Source organism: Pseudoliparis swirei, chromosome 23, assembly GCF_029220125.1.
Source record: "Pseudoliparis swirei isolate HS2019 ecotype Mariana Trench chromosome 23, NWPU_hadal_v1, whole genome shotgun sequence".
In the NCBI taxonomy this organism is placed as follows: domain Eukaryota; kingdom Metazoa; phylum Chordata; class Actinopteri; order Perciformes; family Liparidae; genus Pseudoliparis; species Pseudoliparis swirei.
This window is the reverse complement of record NC_079410.1, coordinates 13,933,206-13,950,281: the sequence shown is the minus strand read 5'-3', so window position 1 is coordinate 13,950,281 and position 17,076 is coordinate 13,933,206. Positions and strand designations below refer to the sequence as shown.

General features: G+C 43.6%; 1 protein-coding gene across 4 annotated transcripts in view; it reads right to left on the bottom strand.

Moving 5' to 3' along the window:
- Positions 1-17,076, bottom strand: part of col5a3a (collagen, type V, alpha 3a) — a 55,677-nt gene that overhangs the window by 16,060 nt on the left and 22,541 nt on the right. For all 4 annotated transcript variants that reach the window (XM_056406435.1, XM_056406437.1, XM_056406436.1 and 1 more), the window contains 30 exons: positions 16,940-16,984; positions 16,688-16,741; positions 16,031-16,075; positions 15,280-15,333; positions 14,573-14,617; positions 14,178-14,231; positions 13,489-13,533; positions 13,329-13,382; positions 13,113-13,220; positions 11,906-11,959; positions 11,512-11,565; positions 11,359-11,403; positions 11,111-11,164; positions 10,816-10,860; positions 10,613-10,666; positions 10,152-10,205; positions 9,861-9,914; positions 9,650-9,757; positions 9,241-9,330; positions 8,552-8,605; positions 8,250-8,357; positions 7,611-7,718; positions 7,082-7,135; positions 6,835-6,888; positions 6,334-6,441; positions 6,118-6,171; positions 2,128-2,181; positions 499-552; positions 308-361; positions 103-210 (listed from right to left, as the gene is read on the bottom strand). In XM_056406435.1, coding sequence (XP_056262410.1) covers positions 103-210; positions 308-361; positions 499-552; positions 2,128-2,181; positions 6,118-6,171; positions 6,334-6,441; positions 6,835-6,888; positions 7,082-7,135; positions 7,611-7,718; positions 8,250-8,357; positions 8,552-8,605; positions 9,241-9,330; positions 9,650-9,757; positions 9,861-9,914; positions 10,152-10,205; positions 10,613-10,666; positions 10,816-10,860; positions 11,111-11,164; positions 11,359-11,403; positions 11,512-11,565; positions 11,906-11,959; positions 13,113-13,220; positions 13,329-13,382; positions 13,489-13,533; positions 14,178-14,231; positions 14,573-14,617; positions 15,280-15,333; positions 16,031-16,075; positions 16,688-16,741; positions 16,940-16,984 — 1,926 coding nt within the window. The remainder of the gene's footprint in view (positions 1-102; positions 211-307; positions 362-498; positions 553-2,127; positions 2,182-6,117; positions 6,172-6,333; positions 6,442-6,834; positions 6,889-7,081; positions 7,136-7,610; positions 7,719-8,249; positions 8,358-8,551; positions 8,606-9,240; positions 9,331-9,649; positions 9,758-9,860; positions 9,915-10,151; positions 10,206-10,612; positions 10,667-10,815; positions 10,861-11,110; positions 11,165-11,358; positions 11,404-11,511; positions 11,566-11,905; positions 11,960-13,112; positions 13,221-13,328; positions 13,383-13,488; positions 13,534-14,177; positions 14,232-14,572; positions 14,618-15,279; positions 15,334-16,030; positions 16,076-16,687; positions 16,742-16,939; positions 16,985-17,076) is intronic.

The following is a 17,076-nucleotide window of genomic DNA, read 5'->3' as shown; positions in this document are numbered from 1 at the left end:
GTAAAGGAACACTTATTTCCACCACAGTATACAGCACATGGCATGGCAATAACAGTCTACACTGACAACCAGGGGAAGGAAGAGTTACTGATCCAGACTCACAAAGTTGCCTTTGGATCCATCCTCCCCTGGTGTTCCTCTGGGTCCGGGAGGCCCGGCTGCACCGGCGGGGCCAGAGTCCCCCTTTTCCCCCACATCGCCTTTACCACCCTGGGACAGCGGCATTTGAAAGGACAATCAATGAAAGGGCAAAGAGAGGACGATGTTGAGCAAGACCGGAAGGAAAGATGGAATTAACGTGACTTACAGCAGCGCCGAGCTCTCCAACTGACCCGGGGTTTCCAGCTTCTCCATCCTCACCCTGTGAGAGAAGCAAAGCACAAGATGAAATCACACAACACACTGACGCACAAATCCCACACGCACACACAAACCACCTCTAATCTACTGTCCGTGCACAGGCAGACGCTGTGTAGTTTGCTAATGGTAGACGCTGACCTTCTCTCCAACAGTCCCATGCTGACCAACTCCACCAGGCATTCCAGGTGGGCCCTGAGGTAGAAGCAGAGGAAACAGCTTGAGCCCAAATATCATACGAGGGCAAGATTGAAGTTTTCATTTGATTTTAGAAAATGAAGTTCCTGGTGCAGTATCTGTTGGTTGTTTCAGCAGTTCTGCTCAGAGAATGCTGAAACTGGAACAGAATTGTCACAATGCAAGGAGAAACAGTGTGTCAGCTTTGCTCTGTGGATAGTGTGTGTGAGTCGCGCAGTGGAGTGGATGCTATTTCCCCCTCTCAATGGGTTTGTTTCGCTTGTGTGTGTGTGTGTGTGCGTGTCAGCGTGCACACATGTCTGTCATTGTCTTGAGACAAACCCAGTAAAGCACGTCTTTGGTAGAGCGCACAAACATGAGCGCTGAGTGCGGCCACGCACCACTACCCCCCTGCTGCTTTCACATGCTTTCTTTCCTCGCAGCCAACCACCATTCCACTCGTATTCCACTCTTCCTGTATCAATCCATTTATGGATCCCGTCCTCTCTGCGCCGCTGTATGCTCTCGTGGTGAAGCACTAGCGTGGCTCACACGGATTTCTGCAGCTTGCTGCTAAATAATTGACCTGCGTGAGAGGCTGCAGAGAGACGGCCATTACTAAAGGTAAATATAACTGCCTCTCAGGGATGATAGTCTAATACTTCTTAATGATTCATGGAGCAGTAAATATAACTCTCTCCCTGGGATTATATCCTAATATTGTTTAATAATTCAAGTTTCAAAAGCAGCGGATGATTTGTGGCAGGAAGTTTTTAAATAAAGACACAGTATATCAAGAGAGGCTGGAAAATATAAAAGATATGGTGTTTGAGGATAAGCTATTGTTTAGTTTGAAAATTAGATAATGCTGTGTATTGAATGGATGTCGTCTTTATGTAAAAACTGACTCATGTTTTCTTCATGTATCACAAAGGCATGCTGATACCATCACTTGAAAATATCGAAACTCCAATACTCCCACGTGGTCTATGTAACTTAAAATTTTAAAATCAGAAATGCGATGCAAATGAAAGGTGCACTGTGCATGATTTGTCAACATCGAGTGGTGAAGTTGAAGATTGCAACCAACTGAAACGTTCTCCGTGTGTGAAGCGTGTAGGTCGGAGAACTATGGTGAGTGACACCAAAACATGTTTGATTTGTCCGTTCTGTAGAAATATGGCGGACCCACTTTGTATGGAGGTATACACGGTTCATTCTCGGGTTAAAAAAACACATTTAATATATACATTTCTGCCAATAGATCCCACTAAAAGTTTTAGCCTCAATGATCCATTTTTAAAAAGAAAAAAACATGAACAAATAATACATTTTTGTAAACATCAATGCATTATCTTAAAAAGCAAGAACATCAGAATTGAAATGTTTTTTTATTATGAAGATGGATATGAACAACTTGCTGATATACTTCCTTTGCAGGGTAATTCTCCTTCCACTTGCTTTTGAGTACCTGTATTTGTATAGAGTGTTCTCAGTATTCCTTCTCAACGCGACTGTCTATGTAATACCACTATAGTCATGTTCACGTCTAAATTAAAAAATGTAATTTGTAAAAGTCATGCTGGACTCTACCTCTCCGCCAATAGACCCCTGAGGGCCTCGTGGGCCGTGCTGTCCTGGAGGCCCCTGTGGAGAGATAAATGAAATGTTTCATTACGATATACTGCATCAATAAAACGCACAGAGAAATATACAAACCGAACGTGAGCAAGTGGATGGCCGGTGCCTCGTAAATGAAGTGAGTGTTAGAAGTCAGGCCATGGAGGATTGCTTATGCAATGGCCCCCGTATCCATGATCATTATCGTAGTGACATGATGAAGACATCCAGACAGGTCATTACCCTCAATAAGACACATGCTCTGATTCCTCCCTCCCTCCCACCTCTCTCATTAATAAGAAACCTCTAGTCTGTGATGTAGACAACATTCTCTGAGCCACGGTGACATCATGTGATTTGACTCGTCTGTGCGAGAGAGAGAGAGAGAGAGGGAGAGCGGGAAGCAATTAATCCTAACTGTGCTCGGCTTCACTCTCAGTTGAGTCGATGTTGAACTGCGCTCTGAATCACTCTGAAGTCTTGGAGGGAGCCTTGTGTTGTGAAGACAGAAAGACAGACAATTTGCCCAGAGAGAGAGAGAGAGACTGCGTGGGACTAGAGGAAACATATATCCTTCTGGCACAGAGATAGTTGGAGGAGAGAATCCTGTGATCCGCAACACTCACACATGAATGAAACTTCCCTACTCAGTCTTCAGCATCTCTCCTCACTCACTCTCTCTTTCTCTCTCTCTCTCTCTCTCTCTCTCTCCACCTCTTTTATTTTGGTTCCATTCTGATTCCCTCCCTAATCTGGCTGTGGAGGAGAGGTGCTATAGAGAATCTTGTTACGCGTGTGTTCATGGTTGACAGCGTTGTGAGATGACTGTCACAAAGGAGGATGCTCATTAGACATCCGAGGCTGAGGCTAATCTGATTAGCAGCTGTCACACCGTCTTCCCGCTCACAATCAGTGCTCCGCCTCTTCCTTCCTCTCCATCGCTTCACTGCGTCCTCTGCGTCCTCTCTGTAACTCCCTCACTTTTCTTTTTGATCCTTTTCTTCATTTTAAATAGAGGAACACCTCTTCCTCCTGTGGGATTGTCTCTCCCGCCCATAAAGTCACCGTCATTCACTCTTGGCCTTGAAGATCCAACCCAGGCCAACAGACGTAGAGATATGAGGAAGAGAATTAAAAAGCAGTTGACCAAAGGGTCTGTTTTTCAACTCGAACTGTATTCTCTGATGACACAGTACTTGTACATATATATATATACAGTATATATATATATACACACAATGGTCATATGGTTGAGTAGTTGGCAAATCGGAAACCTCCGATTTCGATGTTTTCCTTCGTTCCTCAACAGGTGTGGCTGATTGGAAGGTGTTGAGACTTGTCGAGGCTCTGACAGCAGAAACACAGCTCTTAGTAATCTGTGAGCGTAGACCTTATTTCTCCCACTACACTGTGACCATGACTGACTTTACTCTAAAGATCTGTCAACACCTTTTTAAACAACAGGAGTCTCAATGATATTGAGACCAATGAGACCAAAACAATGCTGCCTGTAGTGTTTGGGCAGTGAATGAGTGAGGCAGAGGAAATAGGTTGATTCACCAGTTCGACACACAGCAGCATCAGCATCAGCGCAAAAGCAAAACAAACAACACATGGAGCACGAATGAAAGTTTAAAGAGGGAGTGTGTCTGTGCCCCAGCTATGGCTCCTACACTGCTGACACTAATACCAGTTTACATTTCCATGAATCCATGAAATTCCTTTGATTACTTCTCTCAGTACGAGGAGCATGCTATAACCATCAAACTAGAGGAGACCAACCAGCTCACATAAATTCAAGCATGCCTTGAAGACATAAAAACGTGAATGCAACTTCTTCAGACAAAATTGAAGTTATTTTAATCGGCCCTGAACACCTCAGAGATCAATTATCTGGTGATGTGGTTTCTGTAGACGGCATTGCCCTGGCATCCAACACCACGGTAAAGAATCTCGGTGTTATCTTTGATCGGGACTTGTCCTTTAACTCCCACGTGAATCAAATCTCAAGGACTGCATTTTTTCATCTACCTAACATTTCAAAAATCAGGCATATCTTGTCTCAAAAAGATGCAGAAAAACTGTTTCACGCATTTGTTACTTTTAGACTGGATTACTGCAACTCCTTATTATCAGGCGGCTCTAATAAGTCTCTTAGGCCCCTCCAGTTGATCCAGAATGCTGCAGCTCGTGTTCTCACTAAAACTAAGAAAAGAGATCACATCACTCCTGCACTAGCTGCTCTGCACTGGCTCCCCGTAAAATCAAGAATCACTTTTTAAATTCTGCTCCTCACCTACAAAGCCTGATTGGTGATGCACCATCATAGTTTAAGGAGCTCGTAGTACCATATTGCCCCACTAGAGAGCTACGCTCACTAAATGCGGGGCTACTTGTGGTTCCGAGAGTCTTAAAAAGTAGGATGGGAGCCAGAGCCTTTAGTTATCAAGCTCCTCTTTTATGGAACCAGCTTCCACCTTCAGTCCGGGAGGCAGACACAGTCACCTCGTTTAAGAGTAGACTGAAGACTTTCCTCTTTAATAGCACTTATAGTTCGGGCTGAATCAGGTTCACCTGGTCCAGCCCCTAGAGATGCTGCTATAGGCTTATAGGCTGCTGGGAGACGTTTTAGGATGCACTGAGCACCTCTCTCCTCCTCTCTCTCTACTTATGCATGAATTTTCATCTCTCCATTGCACATTATTAACTCTGCTTCCTCCTCGGAGTCTTTGTGACTTCACGTCTCGTAGGGTCCATTGGACCTGGCTGGGTCTGATGCCATGGCCCTGCTGATGCTCCGCCCACTCCTCCTCTCTACCTCCATCTGCCTGATGGATCATGGAGGTCTGGTCGTGGTCCATGACTACTACGAACTATTCATACACTCTGTCATATTCATTGAATGTGTTGTAACTCTATAATGATTCCTTCTGGTCACATTACATCTTTTGTTCTGTCCATCCTGGAGAGGGATCCTCCTCTGTTGCTCTCCTGAAGGTTTCTTCCCTTTTTTTCCCCTTGAAAGGTTTTTTTTTTCTTGGGAGTTTTTCCTGATCCGATGTGAGGTCCTGATTCAGGGATGTCGTATATGTACAGATTGTAAAGCCCTATGAGGCAAATTTGTAATTTGTGATATTGGGTTATACAAAATAAATTGAATTGAAAATACAGTGTGATTGCATTGACAGTAACATTTTACCATAGTTTGTGGGCTACATTATCTACAAGCATCGAGCCAAGTGATTACATCTATAGTAACAAGCACACATACTCAATGCGTTATTCAAGGGGTGTCATTCAAATATTAATGTAGGTACCGTTTCATTTGCAGAGTACTGCCCACTTCTGATCTTGCCAAATTGGATGGATGTAATTTATTTCGAAAGAAAGAGGAGTGGTCTTTGTCTGCTTCTTGGGTTAAGCTATCACATGACGTGATGCATGACTTAAACATGCACCTTGTGAGAGTATCGATGACAGAAACACCGTACAGGTAATGGAAAACACTGAGCTGAGTAATTACCTTTGACAATGTCGTTCCCTCAGACTGAAGGCCTTTGTTCCACCAATACAAATGTGTTTCCAAATCAAAAAGAAATACAGTGCGTGCATAAGCTCTGCATTATAGCCTAACTATTCCTGGTTAATAACGTACTGTTTTTATACTTATGAATACATGCATGTAAATACATGTTTCTTCTTGAAAAAGATACAATAAAGTGCTTTGATACTGGAGAGAAAATGAAGAAAAGCAGAGAAATTAATCCAGAGGTTTTTGGATAGTAAAGAAAAGGAAAGTCGATATCCAACTCCAGACAAGACCAGTCAAAGTCACAGCCTATAACAGAGCAGAATGTGAGACATCAGAGAAGAGTTGTCGATAACAGATTTGAGAGTGACACTGGATCACAGCGGTACACTTGAGGAGAGTGTTACATGTGCTGAGATTGCTTAACAACTCACCATGAAGCCAACATGCCCGCTCTCTCCCTTCTCCCCTGGTGGCCCCGGCATTCCCTACAAATAAAGACATGATGAGCGGCGGGTTAGCTTAGGGTTAGGGTTAGGGTGAGTCTGAGGCGTGACATGGAGACAGAGATAAACTAAAATAGACATGTACAATTAGGGATGAACCAATGGAGACACAGTCTGTTTTTAGGAATGAGAAGTCATTCTCACCTGTAGTCCAGTGGGACCAGGTGGTCCCTTAAAGCCTCTCTGTCCTTCGTCTCCTTTCGCCCCGTTCATGCCCTGCTGCCCTCGAGGACCTGGCTCGCCATCTGCACCCTGAGATATACAAATACAGGTCACTACTTTTTAAAAAAAGAAAATTGAAAGTAGGTATCAATTCGACATATATAGATATCTACAATTGACATTACCTGTGCAGGTTTTCAGATGACGCTCATTTTAGTTATACATATTTATAGAAAAAAAGTGTAAAACATAGGATGAATAACAAAAAAGAGACAGAATGAAACTAAAAAACTAAAAGAATACAATGTATAAACTAGGGAGTGATCTATTCTCTATTGTAAATTCATTAATTTATGAAAATAAAAACTGGTCTATGGTGTTATGTATGTAACCCATACAGGTCACTACTTTTAACACTGCACAACATAAACCAACTTCTCATACAATATGTTTTCACATGATGTATTCTTTCTTTTAACATACTGGCAGTCCTGGTTGGCCCAGTGGTCCTTGGCTTCCAGCAGGTCCGAGGGGCCCCTAGAGAAGCAGAAGGACAGTTCAGTGCCCATCCCCCGAAGGAATGACGTGATGAAAACAACCTGCTCATTCCAACAGATGATGCATAGTCCAGGCAGACATTTATCTCCATGAGTTGTCACTTTGTCCTCTCCCCCCTGGTGATGCCGTGTCATGGTGTGTTGTTAGAACTATTCATAGTCATCATACTCACAGCATCTCCTTTGTCTCCTTTACTGCCCTTCTGGCCGGGTTCTCCCGTCTCTCCCTGTGGACACAAATGCACAAACAACCATGAGTAAAAAATCAGCTCGCACTTAACAGCAGCGCTGCAGTCCAGGTTGGCTGTCCAATCGTGGAACGGTTACTTAACAGGCCTACCAGGCGCAGGCTCAGGGGCTCAAATTCTCAGGGCCCCCCCTCGCCTTCACCTGCTGAATGTCCCTTGCCTAGACACGTAGCAACCATAAGTAGATGCAAAATGACTTGAAAACAACCATAAATACTGCATAGATACTCAAAATAACTGCAAAAAGGGGCAAAACAAACACAAAGATACACAAAATTACCAAAAAAAAGAAAACAACATTTCCATAAAGCGTCCAAAACCAAATATAAATGCAAAGCACCTGCAAATAGAAATAGAAAGAGAGTCTGAACAACTAAAAGGTGTGTATCTTGGAACAGGACTTTTACAAGTTCATAACCAGAGACCATAATGTCTCATAATCCAATATAACTACCTTGTCTCCGTCCTCTCCTGGAGGCCCGAGAGATCCCGTCGCCCCCGGCAGCCCTGCAGGTCCCAGTTCCCCATCATGCCCTGCCGGCCCCACGGGCCCCTTCACTCCCTGGGGGACAGAGGGGAACACAGCACACATCTAGCACATGCTACAACACCATTCATTCATACATTCAAAGCTGTTTCAAGAAATGTTGTGTACAAATGTATCTGCCGGGTTGATGACTCCGAAAATGAAATCATCATAGTTTGATCAAATATAAAGTTCAGTCCTACACACTACCGGTCCCAGCTGTGGAGCATCTATTTATAAAACATTTGTAGTTCAATGCATTTTACTTTACTTTGTATTTGTGTTATTATTTTTTTAGGTGTTGTACTATCTGGACCTTGAGTCTGAAATAAAAGTTTGATTGTATCAAAGTCAGACCCTAGAAAGCAGCATTGATCATATTCATATGTTGTCCCTGCTTTTCTCTCTCTCCGTCTCCTTTACCTCCCTCCTGCTCTGTCGCATGATGACACATTCCAAGGCGAGAGCACATGTTATTTATTACCCAATGGTGGGAGGCGAGGGCACAGTATGTGTTCGTGGACGTTGTTGCATATGATACAAAATTAGCAATGTTCCAAATCTTACTGGCTCGCCTTTCTCTCCCATCGGCCCAGCAGGACCCACGCCGCCGGCCCGTCCTGGCTGGCCAATCGCGCCTGCCGACCCAGCGGGGCCCCTCTCTCCAGTGGCCCCCTGGAAATAAGAAGCGATAGAGAGATGAGGTGAGCATGTTACACGATGCACTCGTTGATTTAATGCGGTGGTCACGATCAGCGATCACCATGGAAACAGCCTCCTGCTTCATATGCCCAAGCATTTTACAGTACATAGAAGCTGGCAGTGAGCAGGGGATGGGATGGAAAGCAATTGAACAAAATCAGACTTACAATAAGTCCTGCGACGCCAGGCAGGCCCTCTCCTCCCTTCAGACCTGCAGCACCCTGCAGATACACATTACGCAGCCTTCATCATGCAACAACCACTTCCAGTACAACATTCACCATCAGTGAAGTCACTTTACATTTGCTGGTGTAACTGGCCAGGATGTTGAACTTAAACTGTCATCTAAGTGCAACCTGCACATTTTAAAGGATCTTGTGTTGACAGCATAGATTATAAGAAGTGGACGTAGTCACAGTGACATCACCCCTTCATTTGTGGACTACATTTTATATTTTTAGAGTTTGGTATTTTAGCCATCATCATCTTGATGGTTGATATGGCCCAACCATAAGTTGAATTAGACCTTTTAGGCAAACACCACATTACAATTAACATTCATGTATTAAAATCACACTATGAAAGGGTTAGAGTTATTAAAAGTGAAACCCAGACAACTCACAGACACAACTACGTGCTAGTGACCTGTCAATCACAAGGAAGTCAATCCCTAAAGCAAACCCTGCTTTATTGTCTATGTAACTCTACATGGGACTTTAATGGACTAAATAGACATCACACTGGATTGAAGAAGAGTTGAAACTAGCAATTGAGACCATGACCTCGCATTGACACTGTCTCCTGACGTAATAAACCTCCAGGTTGACAGTGAGAGACGTATGAAAGTGTACGCTACCATTCCACCGGGGCTCCCTCTGCTCCCTCTGAAGCCTTGCAGCCCGGCAGGGCCACTTTCCCCCGAGGCTCCTGATGGACCTGGGTCCCCCTGAAAACCACACATACACACCCATGCAATTTAATAAAAGGCAAGTAGCGAGCAGACAGCAGGCCCTTATGCAGTCATAAATCACACCAACCAGCAAGTCACACCAAGAAGCCCCATTTATCTTTTATGAGCCATAATACACAACACCGGGAGGTTTCCTCCGTTATTTATTAGCGAATTAAGATCTGGGATGAGACTCAGGAGATTAGATATGCAATAGGCAGTGCTGAGAGAGTCCTTGGGCTGTGTCTAATATCACAGTAATAAGGTGATGCTGGTAAGTGATTATGATCCTGACATTATGATGAGAACGACTCACCTTGGCACCCTCCTTCCCGGCAGATCCCGGTAAGCCATGCTCGCCCGGTGGCCCTGGTGATCCTGGATGGCCTCTGTCTCCGGTTAGTCCCGTCTCGCCAGATTTTCCCTGAAAACAAACAAGTTATGAGACACGTATCATGTAACAGTTATTTAAATGAACAGCCGCGTGCACAACAATGGACTAATATACCATTGGTTGATCCTCTCACCTGTGGTCCTACGACACCTAAGGGGCCGGGGGGTCCGTTTTTGCCTTGGAAGCCCTGAAGAATAAGATAAGTAGGTCTCAGCCAATAGGATCACTGGGATGCACACAGGGCAGTGATGCTAGTCGACGCCTCCCAACTGTCGGACTGAAGTGATTAAATGCTGAAGTCATCGCTTTCTGATGCGTTGACACCTGCAGTCGATCCTGCTGACTCTCCGCCGTCGGACACGTGAATGCTGATGAACATTCTGAGTATGAATATGTCGCCTGACTGAGATTCAAAGTGACTCACCGGGCCCCCTCTCTGGCCTGGGTGACCTGGTATTCCATCTTTACCGGCCGGACCCTGAAAAAAAAGACTTTTCTTACAATAGTGTCATGAGCTGAACATATTCAAACGTAACCCTCCTGTTACCTTTCGGGTCAATTTGACCCCATTCAATGTGTTCCTTGGGGTCAATTTGACCCCAGGCTGTTTTTCACTGTGTCAAACATATAAGAAATATCAACTTTTTTATATATTTAAAGGGCTATTTAGGTAGTCAACAAACAAACATAAAGTACCTCACACTTAAATTTGGGAAGCAATATTAATTCTAATAATTTTCTGGAGGTTTTAATTGCTGGGGTCAAATTGACCCCGAGGGTAAAATATGTTAGTGAATGTAAAGGTAACAGGAGGGTTAAGGAGAGGTAAATATGAATGATTGTAAATCACAGGGCAATAACAGTAGAACATCTTAGCCCACTCACATTGGGCCCTTTGGGTCCTGGTTCACCGTTTCGTCCCTGTGGTCCTTGGGGGCCCTAGGAAACAATAACACAGATTGTAGTTTCTGCTGCTCGTCCGACACCGATTTACGAAACTGTGATGCCAAGATCTGCTCCAGGCTTCACACCTGTGGTGTTAATGAGACATATATGCACAATATGTTCTCCATGAGGCAAAATATTACCTGTTCTCCGGGAGAACCTGGAGGACCGTCTTGTCCACCAAAGCCCTAAAAGGCAGAAGACACGAAGACATGAGCCACTCAAACATTACTAGTTTTCTACCCGGCAACACATCTTTAGCTCTCCCAAGAGGCTCTTCGAGGGGACAGTTGAGGCATCCTCTGACAGCTCGGTCGGCTCATTCATCTATACTTTATGAGACAGCCAGGTGTGTGTTCATGTGACTGTAAATGTTTGTGAATACCATTTTCTTTTGTCAGTGTGTGTGTGTGTGTGTGTGTGTTAGTCTAAGCTCACTTTTTCTCCAGACTTTCCAGTGGGCCCATTTGCTCCTCTTCCTCCCCGGGCTCCCTATTGGAAAACAAACAACAGTCTGATTAGCACATGCTTTACTCATCTGGAGGTGGAAAGATAAACGTCTGGTGAAAACACTGCGCTGATGCAACACCGTGCCTCAGCGCGACGGTATCTAATTAGAGCAAGAGCAGCTTCAGACACAGAGAAAACACTGTTGGTGTCGGCATGGCACCTATAGCTGTACTCACATTAGGACCTCTTTGGCCCCTGGCCCCGGACTGACCTGCTGGACCCTGGATTGTAAAAGATCAACAATTACTCATCAGCTCCCACACAAAAACATTTACATATTCTGATGCAGCCAGAATGTGAGAAGAAAAAAAATGTCGCGCAGTCCTCACCCTTCGTCCTTTCTCTCCCGAGACCCCGGCCCCTCCAGGGAAGCCGAGTGATCCCTGCAGACAAACGTAGAGGTTAATCAGCCTCAGCCGTCCATTTATCACACGTCACCCCTGATGCCTCATTATCGTATAATTAACTACTGTATCAAATTAAAACAAATCTAATCCGCGAGCCCAATACCGCCGTAAAGACGCCATTTATCAACATGTAATAAATGGATGTCACTAATGAACTATTCATAAAATAGACTTTTTTTAATAAGCCATTTATTATCCTTTATTTTTAATCAGACAGGAAACAGTCCAGCCAAAGACACATTTTGCTGGTTACGGCGTCCATAAAGGAACCAGAGGAGACATCGCTGATCACAATAGCTCGTCAATACTAAGTCACCTGAGGCCCTTGTCTTCCAGGGTATCCTGGCAATCCAGGCACACCGAGTTTACCCTGCAGAGCGAGACGCAGAATAAAAGGGCAGGAAGATGGAAACCAGCAATATAGTAGGAATAAAAGTGCATGAAAACCATGTAATTAAGATGTGTATGACATACTGCTGACTGTGCATGCACCAAAAACAGCAGGAGGTCTTTAAATGAATGCGTGGTGGTGAAACGCTGAACACATGCACACAGTGGCAGCGTTGCCCGAGGAATGGGCTGTAACTAGCTGTAATAAATGCACTGGCATTAAAATCTATATGTTCCGTATTTCGGTCATTTTTAGACACTCATGTGATTATAAAGTGTTTTCACAGCTGAAAACTGAGCTTAAAAAATGCAACTACTGACGTCATAATGGCTGCAGCACTGCAACACAGGTTTAGATAAGATTTTTTTTGTCGCACTTTACATTACATCTTAGTCATAATGGGGTCATAGTTTGACAGTGTGTTAATTCAAAAGGGGGTGATAACCTGATAATGAGTGAAATAGCTTGATGTGTTTACATGTTTCACGCTCCAAACACCCCCTTCGGTTGCACTCTAATAATGTGCACATTATATTTAGAATGCTGTGATTTGTTACCCAGAAACCTTTGAGGTAGTTTCTGTGTCATGAGAATCGGCTGCAAAATACCTAAATCGCTGTTTCCAGCTTATCATGAAGCTTTTTGATGTTTAGTTTCATCTAATGTTGCCATGAAATTAAATAGAAACAGGTAATGTGTCAACAGGCAACTCGTCACAGCATGAAACATATCATGTGTAATGCAGCACAATGAATGAATCAAAAGAGAATTGTTGAAACATAAGGGAATGTTTAATTTGTAAATGACCAATTTCTACTTCATGTGATTTTGAAGGTGTCACAATAATAGATATATATACTGTATATTTTATTGTAAGTCAAAATTGGTAAACAGATATCTCCATGAATACCAAGACTATTACTTCGTTATGAATTTGGAAATGCATAGTATATAGTTATTAACTCTTTATTATCAAATGCTCACCCCACTATAACATGTTATTACTCAGCTGTAATTGAAGGTGTCACTGAGTTTTCTCATAACGTGGCAGCTATTTGATCTCCCTATCCTTCTCTTGTGTGTCCTAACCCTGTCTAGTAAAGTCTATCTTTTTTGTTTGTTGTAAATGTACCTTCTCGCCAGCTATCCCAAGAACTCCTGAGTCTCCCAGGGGTCCTGTTTGGCCCTTTGGCCCCTCTGGTCCATCCTCTCCATGAGCACCAGAAGCTCCGTTATCACCCTAAAGTCGAAAATGAGAGTACACGGAAAGTAACAGTTGTATTTCCACTCCGATACCGAAAAACAGAAAAAATGATCCCGAGGCTGGTGACTTGCAGGCCGCTCTCACCTTGTCTCCCGTGATGCCCATATCCCCTTTGAACCCAGGGAAGCCATCTTCCCCCTGTGATGCGATGAGGAGAGGTGATGAAGGGCCTCATTACATCGTAGCTCATCAAACGTCTGACAGCTTGACAACATTATAAAGACTCACTATCTGTTTCACTCACCTTCTCTCCTGTGCTTCCCTTTAGACCTCGAACTCCATCTCCTCCCTGAGGTAAGGTAGAACAAAAACGTCATTGAACAAGAATTTAACATCGCTCACCAATCTGCTCTGAAGGAAAGACCGTGAACGCCACATCGGAAACACGCTGGTCGCCTGGCGTTTCCACAAATGCCCCATCTCAAAACACTGAAATGATTTATAAGTGCGTATTGATTTTCTCTTGACCTACCATTTTTTTTTGTATTGAGTGCTTATTGACCTTACATTCATTTCATACTGATGATTTCCAACCAGGTTAGGCTCCCCTGAAGTGTGTTGAGCTGAGCTACCGGATAAAATACCAGATGTGTGACAAAAACAAACACCAAGCAGGAAGCAATTTCATGACAAACGCACTTCAATTCCTCAATTTCAGAAGCCCACTCAGTGACGATGGCCTGTGCCCACACAGCTCCTCTCTATCTGACTCTGGCATCTCTCCCATCCATCACATGTCCCCCCTCCCCCCCCCCCCTGTTGTTAGCAGTCCCCTTCTGACATGAGGAGCTTCCCCTCCACCTGTCACCTGTCAGTCAGAGACTCAAACAGCTTGTCCGTCACACGCTAGACATACTAGCAAAATGAAACGCTGGAAGGAATAAACATCTCCGCGGACGATACTCCTGAGATCACGACGCATTCATGTCTCACCTTGACTCCACGGGTCCCTGGGTACCCCAAGGGCCCCTGAGCGCCTGGTAAACCCTTAAAAAAAAAATAAAGAAGCAAACGGTAGGATTTAGTCGCAGACAGCAGCAACGTTTGAGTAAACATTGCACTGCGTTATTGTATCCTACCCCTAATTGTCAATAAGCATCGATGCTGCAGAGATGAGTGCATACTGCTGACTCTAATGAGCTCGTCCTCTTGCACAATAAAGATGATGACACGGTAGGAACACATTGATTATATTGCTGAGATTGAGCTTTATTGCAACTCATTGTTAGTGAGTTACAATAGACGGCACAAAAAACACCATGATATTGCACTTATAATGCATTTCTATGACACTCCACTATACAGGCCGCAGATAGGCAGTTACCCACATGGTTGCCTTTCTCTCCCGTGGGGCCCTCTCGTCCTGGATGACCCTGAAACAGGAAAACAGGAATCAGATTGACTTGGCACCACTGTAAGTACATCCTTACTGTATCACTCCTTCATGGAATTATCCGACTGCAACCAACCAGTGAAAGAGAAGTAATGCCAGCGGCACTGAGAGTGAAGCAGCATAAGAACATCAATGTGTGTCACTCTGCTCTGCAGAACAACACAGGGAGCAGAAAGTCACTCTGATGTGTCTCACTGCAATCTGAAGATATGCATTCTTAGAGATGAGGAAAGCCTCGTGATTAGAATTTTGTCTTTGTTCTTTTTTTAAGTCGTACTGCTTTGGATCCTTTCCAGAAATGCCTCCCGCGGAGCATCCGACCGCAGAGCACCCTAGAGGCTGGCTGTCTGGGTGTAGTTATTATGTGGCGTCTGTAGGTTTATGCTTATGTTTAGTAATGTGTATGTTTTTACCCTATGAAAGAAAAATAATTTTAAAAAATGGATTAACAATTTGAGCCAAATGTGCAGTGTCTTCTAGTTAATTGGTTGATGTTGTGGAGCAGTGACACCGGAGCACCAGTGGGCTCTCTATGAATATGTACATAGATATACTGGATGTGCAATGGTATGCCTGCATACATGCATATTTATATGTTTGAACTCATGCATGCAGTTATACATTGTGTGTGTGTGTACTTACGGTTGGGCCATCAATGCCTGGTTGGCCCAGCATGCCTTGTTTCCCCTGGGGACCCTGCATAGGACAGAGAGGTATGAATACTGAGATGAGCTTTAGATATGAAAACATACTGGTGCCTTAGAGACCACATTTCCCACTTCGCTGCTCCTCGACCAAACATCTTGTATTCAAGACGAAGCCTACTTTTTATTTATTTTATCAGTCTAGCCCCATGATGCGCACTGGCCAGGGCCATCCCGAGTGTCTGTTTTTTCCTGTGTGTGCTTCTTGTGTATTGATTTCCTGTCTCGTCCTGTCTCGTCTGAATGGGATCCAGAAGTGGTCGGGTCGTACCCGGCCTCCTCTGGGTATTTGTTTGTTTGTTTGTGTATTTTATTCAGTCAATCAAATCAAATACAATACAATATTTATCCTAGATAATATACAAAAGAGAAAGACTGAAAAGGTATAGGTAGAAGCAAAAAATGCTTATAAATTCCTATCCTAAATTGAAATCAAAATAAATCAGAAAATTAGTATAAAATAAAGAAGAAAATAAAACAACAACAAAAAAACAACAATAAACAAAATAAAAAACAAAATATATTTATATATACTACCACATACATCTTCCATATTAATACATTTTTAATTACATTTATAACTCTCAAGAATTGTTTTTTAAATAATTCCCTTGAAAACCATATGTAGGTATGTGACGACAGGGGTCACGGCTTTAATTCTGAAATTAAGTGAGCGACATGCTACGTACCGTCTCTCCTGGCAATCCAATGGGACCCTGAGGACCAGGCGAGCCCTGGACCAGAACAGAACATCAATTAGGTTCAGTGTCACAAGGCGAGGAGTTGAGGTTTCGCCATAGAGTCTGTGTATGTCTGTGCGTATGGCCTGTGTGTATGAGTCATCAGCAGAATGTGTGGATGTCCTTCTGTGAGCTGGTCGCTGAAACGATTGTGGACATGCTAGTAAAGTAAAAAAAAAAAAAGATTACATCGATTTTATATGAGTCTCATGTCTCTGACGACATTTTAAAATGACATTTTATCGCTGTGGGGTGAAAACCTTGTATCGCCTAAAACATTTTTGGAATGAGATCATAAAAACAGCCTTGTATACTGACTATATTTTAGAGTCATGTAATGGGATTGCTTTTATGTGCCCGAAAGCCCAGAGAACTGTCTACACCTCGAGAAGAACAATTAAACCTTCAGTTGAAGTGAAAATAGAACTGAAGTTTTTGTGCCACAATAATGTGTCTGTGTGCGAGAGAGAGCAAATGTATTATGCAACTGGCAAGTGATGCTGCATATTTGAAGCATGTCTATATGACTTGAATAAATGCATCGGATGTGTAATGAGGGGATTATCTCTCACAGCGACAGCAGGGCTCTTTGAGCTGGTACAGTACCTCGGCTCCTGGATTTCCCTGTTGTCCTGGGGGCCCTGTCTCTCCAGAGGGACCCTGACAACAACACAGAGTCACACACTCTCAATCCACATGGACTGTGTCATAAGCTCATTCTCACATTACATAACAGGTTCATTAGGAGGCCACACTAATCCACTTCAGATGATCTTTCAGTAGCTGAGACGTTACCCTCATGCATATATTCATATACCTACATATATAATAGTAGGCAATAGAGGTAGCAAGACTCACCACGTTGCCCTTTGACCCTTGCACTCCATCAGTTCCACGAATACCCTGACGAATACAAGATGTCAGAAAACAATGGATGAAATGAGACACAGCTCATTATGCTCCTCGTCATCTTCATCGGCATATTGATGATTCCA